This window comes from Palaemon carinicauda, chromosome 5 (assembly GCF_036898095.1).
Source record: "Palaemon carinicauda isolate YSFRI2023 chromosome 5, ASM3689809v2, whole genome shotgun sequence".
Classification (NCBI taxonomy): domain Eukaryota; kingdom Metazoa; phylum Arthropoda; class Malacostraca; order Decapoda; family Palaemonidae; genus Palaemon; species Palaemon carinicauda.
The window spans coordinates 134,724,880-134,739,050 of record NC_090729.1 but is presented as its reverse complement, the minus strand read 5'-3'; the positions used below and the strand labels follow the sequence as shown (position 1 = coordinate 134,739,050).

At 43.8% G+C, this 14,171-nt stretch overlaps 1 protein-coding gene across 3 annotated transcripts in view; it reads right to left on the bottom strand.

Annotated features, from left to right (window-relative positions):
* Positions 1-14,171, bottom strand: part of LOC137641491 (serine/threonine-protein kinase Nek2-like) — a 118,457-nt gene that overhangs the window by 38,094 nt on the left and 66,192 nt on the right. For all 3 annotated transcript variants that reach the window (XM_068374111.1, XM_068374113.1, XM_068374112.1), the window contains exon 5: positions 5,146-5,285. In XM_068374111.1, coding sequence (XP_068230212.1) covers positions 5,146-5,285 — 140 coding nt within the window. The remainder of the gene's footprint in view (positions 1-5,145; positions 5,286-14,171) is intronic.

The following is a 14,171-nucleotide window of genomic DNA, read 5'->3' as shown; positions in this document are numbered from 1 at the left end:
TGTGAGACAAAGATAAAAGGGAAGAGTGAAGTGATGCTTGGTAAAGTGACTGGTAGAGTGTGTAGGATTGAAAGGGGAAGGGCAAGAGAGGGTGTGGCTTTATTGCTGAGTGAATGGATGACAGGTAAAGTAGTGGAATGGAAGGAGATATCATCTAGGTTAATGTGGGTAAGGGTTAGGTTGGGTAGGGAATGTTGGGCTTTTGTTAGTGCGTATGCGCCAGGTTGTGATTAAAGTGAAGAAAAGCAGAATGAGTTTTGGAATTAATTAACTAGGTGTGTAGAAGGACTGGGTAGAAGGAATTATGTAGTTGTCATGGGTGACTTAAATGCTAGAGTGGGTGCTGGAGAGGTAGAAGGAGGCATTGGAAAGTATGGCGTACCATATGAAAATGAGAGTGGTGAGAGACTGGTAGATGCATGTGTTGAGCAAGAGATGGTAATAAGTTCTAGCTTTTTCAGGAAGAAAGATAAAAACAAGTATACGTGAGTAAGAGTGGCAAATGGAAGAGTGGTAGAAAGGGCATTAATGGATTATGTGTTGCTGACTAAAAGAATGTTTGGAAGATTGAAAGACATGCACGTGTTTAGGGGTATGGTTAATGGTATGTCTGATCTTTTTTTGGTGGAAGGAAAATTAGTTGTAAGAAAAGAGTGGGGAAATAGTGGGGGGGATGTAAAAGGGAGCTAGTGAGGGTTGAAGAGTTAATAAAACTGGAGGTAAAATGGGAATATCAAGAGGGGTTGAAAATGGCATATGACAGAGTGAAATTAAGAGAAACTGGAAATTTAGAGGAGTGGAAGTTAGTAAAAGAAAATTTTGTTGGGATTGCCAGTGATGTGTGTGGCAAGAAGTTTGTTGGAGGCAGCATGAGGAAGGGTAGTGAATGGTGGAATGAAGGAGTGAAGGTAAAAGTGGAAGAGAAAAAGAGGGCATTTGAAGAATGGCTGCAGAGTAATAGTGTAGAGAAGTATGAAAGATATACTGTAGAGAGAAAAATGTGGAAGTAAACCGCAAGGTAACGGAGGCAAAGAGGGCGGCTGACCTGAGGTGGGGCCAGGGATTGGGTCATTCATATGAAGAGAATAGGAAGTATTTTTGGAAAGTAGTGAAGAGAGTAAGGAAGGCTGTTCAAGGATTGAAGAGACAGTGAAAGATGGAAATGGAAGGTTGTTAAAAGGAGAGGAGGCAAGGAAAAGGTGGGCGGAATATTTTGGAAGTTTACCGAAAGTTGAGGACAATAGGGAGGCAGATATAATTGCTGTTGCAGGTGTTGAGGTGCCAGTGATGGGAGATGAGAATGAGAGAGAGATTAAAAGAGAGGAAGTGAGGAGAGCACTAGATGAAACAAGAGTAGGAAAAGCACCTGGTATGGATGGTGTAAGAGCGGAGATGTTGAAGGAAGGGAATGTGACGGTACTTCAATGGTTGGTGAGATTGTTTAATGTGTGTTTCGTATTGTCAATGGTACCAGTAGATTGGGTTTGTGCAGGTATTGTACCACTATATAAGGGTAAAGGAGATGTGCACGAGTGTTGTAATTCAAGGAGTATTAGTTAGTCAAGTATGGTTGGAAAAGTGGATGGTAGAGTACTGATTAATAGGATTAAGGATAAAACAGAGAATGCAATCTTAGAAGTACAGGGTGGTTTTAGAAGAGATAGGGGATGAATTAATCACATTTTTACTGTGAGGCATATATGCAAGAAATATCTATCAAAAGGTAAGGAGGTGTATGTTGCGTTTACGGATCTGGAGAAAGCATATGATAGAGTTAACAGGGAAGCGATGTGGAATGTGATAAGGTTATATGGAATTGGTGGAAGGTTGTTGCAAGCAGTGATAAGTTTCTACTAAAGTAGTAAAGCGTGTGTTAGGATAGGAAATGAAGTGAGCGATTGGTTTCTGGTGAGAGTGGGGCTGAGACAGGGGTGTGTGATGTTGCCATGGTTGTTCAACTTGTATGTTGATGGAGTGGTGAGAAAGGAGAATGCTCTAGTGCTTGGACGAGGATTGAAACTAGTAAACGAGACTGATCATGAATGGGAGGTAAATCAGTTGTTGTTTGCGGATGATACTGTACTGGTTGTAGACTCGGAAGAGAAGCTTGGCCGATTAGTGACAGAATTTGGAAGGGTATGTGAGAGAAGGAAGTTGAGAGTTAATGTGGGTAAGAGTAAGGTTGTGAGATGTAGGAGAAGGGAAGGTGGTGCGAGGTTGAATGTCATGTTGAAGGAAGAGTTACTTGAGGAGGTGGATCAGTTCAAGTACTTAGGGTCTGTTGTTGCAGCAAATGGTGGAGTGGAAGCAGATGTATGTCAGAGTGAATGAAGGATGCAAAGTGTTGGGGGCAGTGAAGGGAGTGGTGAAGAATAGAGGGTTGGGCATGAATATAAAGAGAGTTCTGTATGAGGAAGTCATTGTACTAACTGTGATGTATGGATCAGAGTTGTGGGGAATGAAAGGGATGGAGAGACAGAAATTGAATGTGTTTGAGAAGTGTCTGAGGAGTATGGCTGGTGTAACTCGAGTAGATAGGGATAGGAACAAATAAGTAGGGTGAGAACGGGTGTAAGAAATGAGTTAGCAGCTAGAGTGGATATGAATGTGTTGAGATGCTTTGGCCATGTTGAGAGAATGGAAAATGGCTGTCTGCTATAAAAGGTGATGAATGCAAGAGTTGATGGGAGAAGTACAAGAGGAAGGCCAAGGTTTGGGTGGATGGATGGAGTGAAGAAAGCTCTGGGTGATAGGAGGATAGATGTGAGAGAGGCAAGAGTGTGTGCTAGAAATAGGAATGAATGGCGAGCGATTGTGACAGTTCCGGTAGGCCTTGCTGCTTCCTCTGGTCGCCTTGGATGACCACGGAGGTAGCAGCAGTAGGGGATTCAAAGTTACGAAGCTTTATCTGTGGTGGAGAACGGGGGAGGGTGGGCTGTGGCACCCTAGCAGTACCAGCCGAACTCGGTTGAGTCCCTTGTCAGGCTGGGAGGAATGTAGAGAGGAAAGGTCCCCTTTTTCTTCATTTGTTTGATGTCGGCTACCCCCCAAAATTGGGTGACGTGACTTGGTATATGTATATGTAAATCTATTTTTTTTTATTTTAAGAAAAAACATGATCTTTCTCAACCCTCTTATAATAAAGGATGATGGATATTAATCATTTAGGAACAAGTAACAATATAGAAAAAAAAATAAAAAGGTGAAAGAACAAAATATCCTAGATATCAAAGCACCAAACTTTAACAACAAATGTAAGAGTTTAGGGCTCAATTACAAATATATAAGGAAACTACAGTATAAAGGTAAAGAAAACAAAACAAACTTATATAATAGATTGACAATGACAAAAGTAAAAGATAAATTGCAAGGAAATACACCTAACACAAAATGGTACAAAATTTGAAAAGGGTGTGTACTTCATATAGATGCTATGAATATACTGTAGGTGGAACTGGATTTGGGAACAGATTGGGGTTTCAGACTCAGTTTTTTTACATCATATAAAATCTGAATTCTATTGTCTTCTCACCTACAGAAAGGCCAGTAAAATGACAGAAGAATAAACAACAGTATGTTAGACTGCATAAGCTTTGGACAAAAAATTCCTATCATATTCCATGCAATTGTTTTAACATCTTCTGTCTTTACAGCAGAGCTGTATAGTATCCTGACTGCTATTGACAAAATAGCAGTAATGAAAGAGGAAAATTTTACTACTTTTAGTGATTCAAAAAGTGTGTTGCAGGCACCGACGGTTTTTAATCCAACCAACCGTCTAGTTTTAAAAATTCTAGAGTGGCTCATGTGGGTATGCCTAGTAATGAAGCGGCATATAAATTAGCAAAAGAGGCAGCAGACAAATTACTTGCTGGAAGATATCTTCTTCATCCAAAAGTTCTTCCAAAAAGTAAACAATAGTTTTTTCCTCCCTTTTGCAATGGAATTGTCAGGGTTTAAGGGCCAAATATGAAGAACTCCAAGTAATGACTTTTGCCTGACATTAAAAAGCTTCTTGGTGATGTTTGGGAACACTAATGGAGTTCTGTTGATCAGAACAAGATGAAGGAAATACATATTCTATACATCCATAGAAGCATGAAAATATGCCAAGAAGGTGGGAGACTGTCCTCTGTCACCTTAGAATTGGCCACACACGTTTGACTCACGAGTTCTTGATGACTGGCAGGCGTCAGGAATTTTGTGATGATTGTTTCGTTCCACTGTCAATGAGGCCTTTACTTAATGAATGTCCCAATCTTGTGGTTATCAGGAAACAATTCCTGTCTGAAGCTCGTGATGAGGATGTTAGGTACATCCTTACCAAGATTCTTGGAGGGGACATTTTTATGATGCCAGTGGCATTTTTAAGTTCATATTGGAAGCTGGCCTTATTACTCATTTTCAAATATATTAAATTTTAAAAGTTTCATGTTAAGTTATTTATTAATTTCTGTTTTTATTTTATTTTTTATCTTAAAGTTATTAACTATTAATTAGGCATACTTAAATCGGCATCAATGACCATTGATGTTATGATGCCAGATAATTACAAATCATTCATTCATCCTATCATATTCCATGCTTTCATGACTCCCAACGCAGACTATCCAGACGACAATAAATATAAATCAAAGCTGTGAATGTAAATTGGTACAATTCAAATGCTGTCAACAACACCTGAAAATAAAAAAATTTAAAAGTAATATGTATTTACCTGACTAAACAAACCAAAGTCTTTTAAAATATATAATTTGGCGCAATCTGGGATGGCCGTGGAATCATTAACAAGGTAGTTACAGAGGGTAAAGCCCCTTCAGACCAGCTTAAAGATTAAGGTAGGTGATTACGTGAGGAATTTTGACTTGAAAGACTCAGGTTTGTATAGAGAAAAATTTAAATTACACTAAAATAAACTTTCATCCTTTAAAATAAAGTCATTTCTCAGAGGGAGGTAGTCCCTATGATTCAAATTGGAAGGTCCTTTCCCTCCCCTGGAAGTTCATTCATTCTAGACTCATGCAGAAGTAAGGAAGATAGCTTCAGCAAACCTCCCAACAGTTTACTGCATCATAAAGATTTGGGTTGAAACATGTAAGGGCTTTGAATACAAAATGACTCTTAAAAAATACAATTCACACAAACCTTGCTTCCTTGATTTTATCAGCAAGCTGCCTATGAGTTGTTGCTTCAAAAGGTGTATGCAAAGCACAAAGCTCATAAATGAGACATCCAAGAGACCATATATCTGACTTTTCATTATATTCCTGACCACTGATCACTTCCTGCAATTGACAATGGTTTTTAGTTAAACTTAAAATGATCATTAACCCCTATATGCTAGATATAGCAGAAGCCCACAGACAGAGGTAAAAGTTATAAGAAAACCAGAAAACTCTAATACAGCTACATTTATCGGGTAACTACTGGAAATCCATCCTTCCTTCTAATTATTATTATTAAAATGAGATGATTTACCCATCAAATGAATCAAGCTTGACTTTTGGAGATGGCTAAAATAAATTCAGGAAGAATAAATCTCATGAATAAGAACAATATGGGAAAAATAAACAATAATCTGTGATAATTAAAAATTGTAATCGTATCTATAAAATCTATGCTTCTCAAGAATATTAAAACTTTAAAATTTGAGACTTTCTGAATCAAATAAAATGTCAAACACACTTTTTTTTTTTTTACCAAAACATAAATATCTAATTTTCTTAAAACTTTCCAATCACAAAAAAATATGTTGTATGGTTAAAATAGTGTCACACTCATTGCATATGGGAACTGTCTCGCGAGGTGAGCATGTTAAAATGAGAATAGTTATCCTATTAATGTATTTTTATTAGGCAAATATCGATCGGCTATCAGAGATGAAGCAAATTAAATTAAGCGTGTAAAATATGAGATTCTGTCCAAGATGTAGAGTCAAATTTACACTAAGTAGTACAGTACACATAACCAACACAGACCCATGAAATGCTTTATATAGTTACTCGATACACTACAGTATTTTGATTATGGGAATACCAACATTAATCGGTAGCCTATTGAAAGGAAATCTCCATTTGCCCTCTCACTTTCCACCAGAAATATATGAACTCGACAATATTAGAAATTTTCTTGATGTATTATTTAATTAAAATGGATACTGAATATTATCGATAAAAGAAAATATTAACTTACCAAGAGAAATTAGTTCAATTTCATAAGAGAAAATAAATTACTTCTAAGGAAATATTTGTCCTATTAGTTAATTATTTCCGACAGACTTGTGACGTCATCGCAGTGAAAAAAGTGGTTGTAAACTCGAACAGTCATAAGTCGCATAGGTCGCATCAATGACTACCTGTATTGTGCTACTATAATCTATTCTCAATAACACTAATGCTTTATAGATCTTCAGTATAGTCTATTGACTTCACCATTAGGTTGAGAACATTATTACAATTAGATTTTATTTAAGATATATAGTGGGCCCTCCTTAATCGCGGTTTGATCTTTGCAGATATGGTCGTTCGAGATACAGGACATTTATAACATACTGAAAAATCACATTCGTGGATTCGCATAATTACTCTCGTGGGCCGACATTTCCAAAATAGCCACACAAAGCAGGAAACAGCCCAACTTTAAAGCTAACATATGTAAACAATTCAGTGATAAACCCATTAAAAAGTAATAAAAATCATTTAAAAATTTCATACATACAATATGTTTAAGTAATATTTGATATACAATAGAACCTCACAATAACGGACTAATGCAGGAAAGGATAGTCAGTTGTTGCCGATTGTCCGTTATATCAGACATGTTTCCAGAAATGTACTAAATTGTACATGTGACCATTGTATTTGTAGGTTAACGTGTAAATAATTTTAGATACATGTAAATAAGTAATTATATATAAATCTTTTTAAGTATTTAATTATATGCAAATAAAATGTAAATAGAATGTAAATATAATAATTTTAGCTTACCTTCATGCAAAATGCAGTGAAGATACAGTAAAGTAATTAGTAGTGATCATATAGTGGGGCCTCACAGCATGCCTACAGTTCTACTGTATTACTGGAAGCCACTAAAGTCATCCAAAGTGCTGCTTGGAATAGGCAATAGTGATGATGATGGCTGCGGTTGTTGTTCCATGGTCAGCAGAGTCGGGTTCAACTTAACTTTCAATTAAAAAAAAATCTTATGCTTGAGGAACGAATCTTACAAGAGTTATTTGGTATTTTTATATTGTTTACAAATAATGTGTTCCCTCAATTAACGAAGGTGACCGTAAACAATCTGAATGTCCCTATTAGAGGATAGATCTACATATCTTATTAGTGTGTCTAGGCACTTTAGAAATTTTCGGATTGTTCACCAACTCCTCTTCCGAATCACTGCTGCTGTTCTTTGATGACTCGTTGCGTACATATTCAGCAATCTCCTAAATGGAGAGAATTTGGTATCCTGGATTAGAATCAATGTCATCTAACCATTGCTCAACATCATCAATATTTACAGCTGTCTCAACCGAACGGTGAAAATCTTGAGAATCAAATCCCTCAAAGTCAAGTTCGTGATCTTCGTTTGTCATTATCTTTTTCCAGCTGTTAGCAAGTGTGGTTACCTCAACAGGGTTCCATGTTATAGCCTCTCATATTTTCTAAAGTCCATTTGCCTCTTGTGTCATCTATGATATCCTCCTCTTCTTGCAAAACTACCAAAACTTCATCCAAATATTCAGGCTGGTATAACCGTTTGCATGCCATAATCACCCATTGATCCATTGGTTGAATCACCAAAGTTGTATTAAGGCCAATTCACACTGCACTGTCACATCAGGTCACTGTTCCATCAACCATGCTATGTATTCACACAATTCATCACGTCACCGTCTAGCAGCACCAACCAATTCCCACGCACCCATCGAGCTGGCATGAACCCTAACAGATTTCAGAATAAGAAGCTTTCAATAATTGCACTTCTATTAGATGAAGAGGAGTTCAGACCTGAAAAGAAGCAATATGGATACATAAAGCCTTAATGAAAAGGAAAGTTGAAGGAGAATATTGAACTCTATAAAGAGAACTGGAAGATGATGAAACAAAATTTTTCCAGTACTTCCAAACGTCAAAATTCAAATTTAATTACTGTATTTGTTAAACAGGATAGAGGGAGATCTCACCAAGAAAACGACACATTTCGGAAGCAATTACACAAAGAGAAAAAGTGACTGTGTGCTTAAGGTGAGTATTAAACACTGTATTTGACGTGACTGCTCTATCACGTCACGTCAAAATATTCTTGGAAAGAATCAGAGCTGTGATGTGATGGTGCTGTGACAGTGACGAACCGTTTAGTGTACACGTCTATTTATTTACATGAAAGAATTTTTGACGGAACAGTGACGTGACAGAGTAGTGTGAATCAGCCTTGAGGGGGAGAAAAATCGCCATGATACGTCCGTCTGCACTTACAAGTTTCTCGACATTGGGATCAGTCAGAGCATTGTCTATAAGAAAAATGGCTTGCACTTCATCGGCCAAATTTTTAAAAATCACAAATTTTAAGTAATTTGTATTTTTCCTAACAATACTTACCGAAGAAACACTTTATAGGAGATTGCTGGTAACTCCTCTCCGACGACCAGATTTTTACGTAGTTTCCCCCTACTTCCATGTTCTATACTGTCCTGAATAACGGGAAATAACATGACCTGGGGGCATTGCCCGGGCAGGTCGCCCGTCTTTGAGAAGCTCTCTCCAGTAAGTTTTATGTAATGAACAAAACCACGAGGTCAGTGGGGCACTGCGGGGACGGTTGGGGGGGCCCTAAACCGAAAGTGTTTCTTCGGTAAGTATTGTTAGGAAAAATACAAATTACTTAAAATTTGTGATTTGTTCCGACACAGAGACTTACCTCGAAACACTTTATAGGAGACTTACACCTTAGGAGGGGGGAGTGCCCTTTAGCCCTGACCCCGATGGACAGTAGGGAAAACTACGTAAAAGACTCATTAAGTGTGATATAACACTTACCCTTCTGCAATATCTTCGTTGTGCTTGATATGGCGAATTTTCGTCTTGTGTAATGAGCGATATTTCTTGATGACGACTGACGGTACGAGAAAGTTAGAAAAGGGGGGAAAATAGAACTCGGCTCCTTGTGTCTAGATACTTTATGTTTCGCGATTGAGCCTGGGGCTTGAGCCGTCAAACCGAATGCAGGGCTGAGATGACCGGCCCGATAGAAAACCCGTCTAGAGACTTTCTCGTACAGTCCTTGAGATAATGTGCGGTGAAGGTCGACTGGTTGGACCAAGTTCCCGCTCGAAGAACCTGCGCTACTGACATGTTCTTTTCGAACGTTAGAGAGGTGCTAATGCCCCGAACATCGTGAGCTCTGGGTTTCCCCGGTGTAGGAAGACCTTGTTTTAAGTAGGCTTGCGTGATCACTTTCCTGAGCCAGAACGAAACCGTATTTTTGGATATGTTTTTCTTTATTTTTCCCCATGAGACGAAGAGATTCTTGATAGACAGGCGGAGGTTTGCCGTTCTCTTAAGGTATTTCCTAATAGTCCTGACCGGGCATAATTTTAGGTCCTCCGGGTTTCCTTTATTCTGGATTGCCGGAATCAAAAAACTCTCAAACCTCGGATCCCACACCGAGGGGTTCTGAGTCTTGGCGACGAAGGATGTGACAAACTTAAAGGTTACTTCCTTCCATCCCCTAGTGTGTTCCACCTCGAATGACAGTCCGTGTAGCTCGCCCACCCTCTTAGCCGAGGCTAATGCTAGCAAGAAGACCGCCTTGAGCGTGAGATTCTTGTCATCAATGTCCTTTAAGGGCTCGAATGGTGGTTTCCGTAACATATCTAGGACTCGCGCTAAGTCCCAACTCGGGATTCTAGGGGCGGAAGGGGGGCATGATTGTTCGAACGCTCTGATAAGCATGGAGATATGCCTGGAGGAGCCGAGATCTATGCCCTTGAGAAGAAAGACTTGACCCAGGGCCGCCCGAACTCCCTTGATCGCTGGAACTGACATGTCTAACTTGTCCCTGAGATAAACCATGAAGTCGGCTATCACGGGCACTGACGCTTCCAAGGGCTCTATCTTCTTGTCCCTGCACCACTTCACGAATACCGCCCACTTAGACTGGTAGACGGCTGTGGATGATTTCCTCAGGTATAGCGACATCCTCCTGGCTGTCTTGCCGGAGTACCCTTGCTTCTTCAGGAGCCGCTGGATAATCTCCAGGCGTGAAGACGAAGGGCTTGCGGGTTTCTGTGAAACCGCTGAAAGTGAGGTTGTTTTAATAGGTCTGACCTGCCGGGTAGAGGCCAAGGAGGTAGGACGGTGAGGTTCCTTAGGTCCGCGAACCATTCTCTCTCCGGCCACCAAGGCGCTACCAAAGTCATCCTTAGGTTGGTTGCTGCCCTTACTCTGTTGAGGACCTGCCTTATCAGGGAGAAGGGGGGGAAGGCGTACACGTCCAGTCCGTCCCACTTGTGCTGAAAGGCGTCTTCCATTGCCGCCTTCGGATCTGGGACGGGAGAACAAAATACGGGGAGTTGCGCGTTCAACCTTGTTGCAAACAGATCCATTACCGGAGATCCCCACATCTGTATAATGTAGCTTGCCACTTGTGGGTGTAGGGACCATTCTGTTGCTACCACTTGCCCCACTCTGCTGAGGCCGTCTGCTAGGACGCTGTTCTTCCCTGGAATGAACCTTGCCGTCAGGATGACGTCCTTCTGTTCCGCCCATTTTAGGATTTGAAGGGCTAGTTCGCACAACTCTTTTGATCTCAGTCCCCCCTCCTTCTTCACGTAAGCCACCACCGTTGCATTGTCTGACATTAGGGCCACCGAATGCCCTCTCATGTCCTCCTCGAAGTGGTTGCAGGCTTCTTGGACCGCTCTCATTTCCAGGATATTTATGTGTAGGGATTTCTCCCCCTCTGACCACGCCCCCTTTGCTGTCTTTTCCCGGAGATGGGCTCCCCACCCGTCCTTCGATGCGTCCGTGAAGAGAAGAACCTCCGGAGGTTGGGAGGACAGTGGCATCCCCCTTAGGGTGTTCGACCGATCCTGCCACCATTCCAAGGCCTTCCTGGACTCCTGAAGGAGAGGAACCACAATGTCCGGGGAACTTTTCTGGTTCCAATGTTCTTTCAGGTTCCATTGAACCACCCTTAAGTTCTGTCTCCCGTGAGGTACCAGCTTCTCTAGGGACACCAGGTGCCCTACCAACCTTTGCCAATCCTGCGCTCTTCTGGGGCGACCCAGAAGGAAGGGCCGGAGCACTCGATCCAGGTTGTCCAGCCTTTCCGTGGTTGGGAATGCCTTGACCTGTAACGAATCCAGGACCATTCCAAGGTACGTCCTCCTGTTGGATGGGGTTAGCTGTGATTTCTCCAAGTTGACCACGATGCCCAGGGTCTTGCACAATTGAAGAAGATCTTCGCCCTGTTGTTTCAAGTCTTCCTTTGAGGATGAAAGGAGTAACCAGTCGTCCAGGTACCTGATGAGTCGAATGCCCCGTTCGTGGGCCCATATAGAGACCGTCGTAAAGACCCTCGTGAATACCTGGGGGGCTGTTGAAAGACCGAAGCATAGGGCCTTGAATTGAAACACCTGGGTACCCCACTTGACCCGGAGAAACTTCCTGCTCGACGGATGAATGGGCACTTGGAAGTAGGCGTCCTTGAGGTCTATAGAAATCATAAAGTCGCCCTCTCTCAAGGACGCCATGACCGTTCTTGGAGTGTCCATTTTGAAGGTCACTTTCCTGAGAAACCTGTTGAGGGCTGACAGGTCTATTACAGGTCTCCACCCTCCTGTCGCTTTTTCCACTAGGAACAGGCGGCTGTAGAACCCCGGACCCGGGAATGTCACTGTTTCTAAAGCTCCCTTCTGCAGCAACGTCTTGACTTCTTCGTCCAACGCTGCCCTCTTCGCCAGGTCCTTGGGCACCAACCAGTCTGCCTGCGTTGCTGGAACTAGGGGGGGTGTCTCTTCCATGAAGGGGATCCTGTAGCCCTCCTTTAGTACTGTAACTGTCCACGGATCTGCTCCGTGGAGCTTCCATGCTTGCCAAGTGAGTCTGAGGCATCCCCCTACCTGAGGCTTGGGCAGGGGAGGGGGGCCTCCCATCTTATCTCCTACGGGAAGAACGGCCTGTTCTCCCCCTCCTGGAGGAGTAGAAAGAAGACCTATACGTTGGGGGGTTAGAAGATGAACCTCTTCGGGGGGGAACCACAGAGGAAGACCACTGTCCTGACAAGGGTTCCCTCCTTCCTTGAGTTGGTGTGGTACGCGCGGCCATGGGTGCTTCTGTCACTGGCCTCCTGAAGATGGGGCGGCGTGCCGTCTGTGGCTTCAGGGTAGGTAGCTCCCTCTTTTTGGCCAACTTCTCCACGACCTCTTCCGCCTTCTTCGTCGGAATAAGCTGCTCCCCCCAGACGGAGCAGGTCTTCAAGGCTTTAGCTTCCCTGTCAGGAATCTTAATGGGAAGGTTCTTGACTAGGGCGTCTCTTCTCCGGAGAATCCAGTTTGCGGAGAGAGCCAAAGACTGAAAGGTCAGGAATTTAAGGGCGCGGCTACCTGACCCCAGCAACTCATTCAGAGCCTCCCGTTTTGCAGGTTCCATGGAGTCTGTAGGAATCTGGGTGCCTACTAGGGTGGTGGCCCACCAATCCAGCCAGGAGGCCACATTAACTAAGTCCTTGGACATCTCCTCCATCATTGCCGACTCGGAAGGGAAGAAGAAGGTAGATGCTGCCGATGCCCTCCCGTCGGAGATGCCCTGGCACAGGATGTCTATGGTTTCCTCGGTCTTGCACGCACCGGTCGGCCTATTTTCTAAAGAGTAGTATTTCGTCTGCGACTTCAAACCCTGTAGGAGCTTTGCTGAGCTGTGACCCCTGCAGGAGTCGCTATTGCGGGATATGACCTTATCAATGTGAGTCTTTCCAATCCCCACGTTACTGGCCTCGGGAAGAGAGAGAGAGGACTTTTTCTGGGCGGGGACCGCTATGAACTTGTTCAGGCCTGAAGTCCAGGGTTCTTCCTCTTGAGTGGCGGGTTCTATAAGGTTGTTATAACCCCTAATTAAGGCAAGGACTCTCCTGTACGCTGAGTCCTCCGTCACCGCCGACTCGCCCTCCCCTCCTTCCGACCGACGGGGCGAATCGTGATCTCGGTCTCTGCCGTGATGGCGGGGTCCACGGTTCCCTTTACCTTCGACGTCCGCCGTCCCTCTCCTCTTCGTGGCCTTTTTCGGTGAAACGGTGTCCTCCGTGAGATAGTTCGACGGAGGTGTCCTTCCCCTTCTGGGGTCTCGATGGGGAGACCTGTCGAGGCTGCCCGGCCTAGACGACGGCCCCCTGCGCTGGGCGGGATAAACGTCTCCAGGACGGGTCTTAGGCCTGCAAGATGTAGCCCTTCGCTCATCTGGTGACTCCCTGACGCGGCACGTGGAGGTCCTTCTAGGGGGACTGTCTCCTGCCCGCTCATGTGTCGAACCAATAGGCTTGGAAAAGACTTTAAAGTTGTTCTCTGGGACGAACACCCACGTCCCTTTCGGAGAGACTGGTCTCCTGCTTTTGGGTGTAGGGGAACGGGGACTCATCCTGTCCCGAGATCCTGTGGGAGACCGCGAAGGGGAGTTCCTCCGCACAGACCGACCTCGTTTCCACGTCCCTACTGGGGGGGTTGTCCTCCTGCTTTTGGGAGGAGGGGAACTGGGACTCACCCTGTCCCGAGATCTTGTGGGAGACCGCAAAGGGGAGTTCCTCCGCACCGACCGATCTCGTTTCCTCCTCTGTCGTCTCCTCCGTTCACTGCTTGACGAATCCGAAGAGTCACGTCCTGACGAGAAAGACTGACCCCCGTATCGTGACCTAGCACGTGACTGCGTTTTCTTGGGGCTACACCGTACCCCTGACGGAGAAGGAATGGGGAGACTCTCCTGTAGCGAAGTCTTCGGCGGCAACCATCCCGACGGGCCCGCCAAACCGGGGAAGGCCTCGCCAAGGCCTTCCTCCATGTCCAGTGGGGACCTCATCGGAGTCCTCGGCACGTCCCAAGCCAATGGATCTTCTTGCGGGGACTCCTCTCTGCCGACGCCACCACTCGTCGCTGATGCCCCTGGAACTTCCACCCAGGA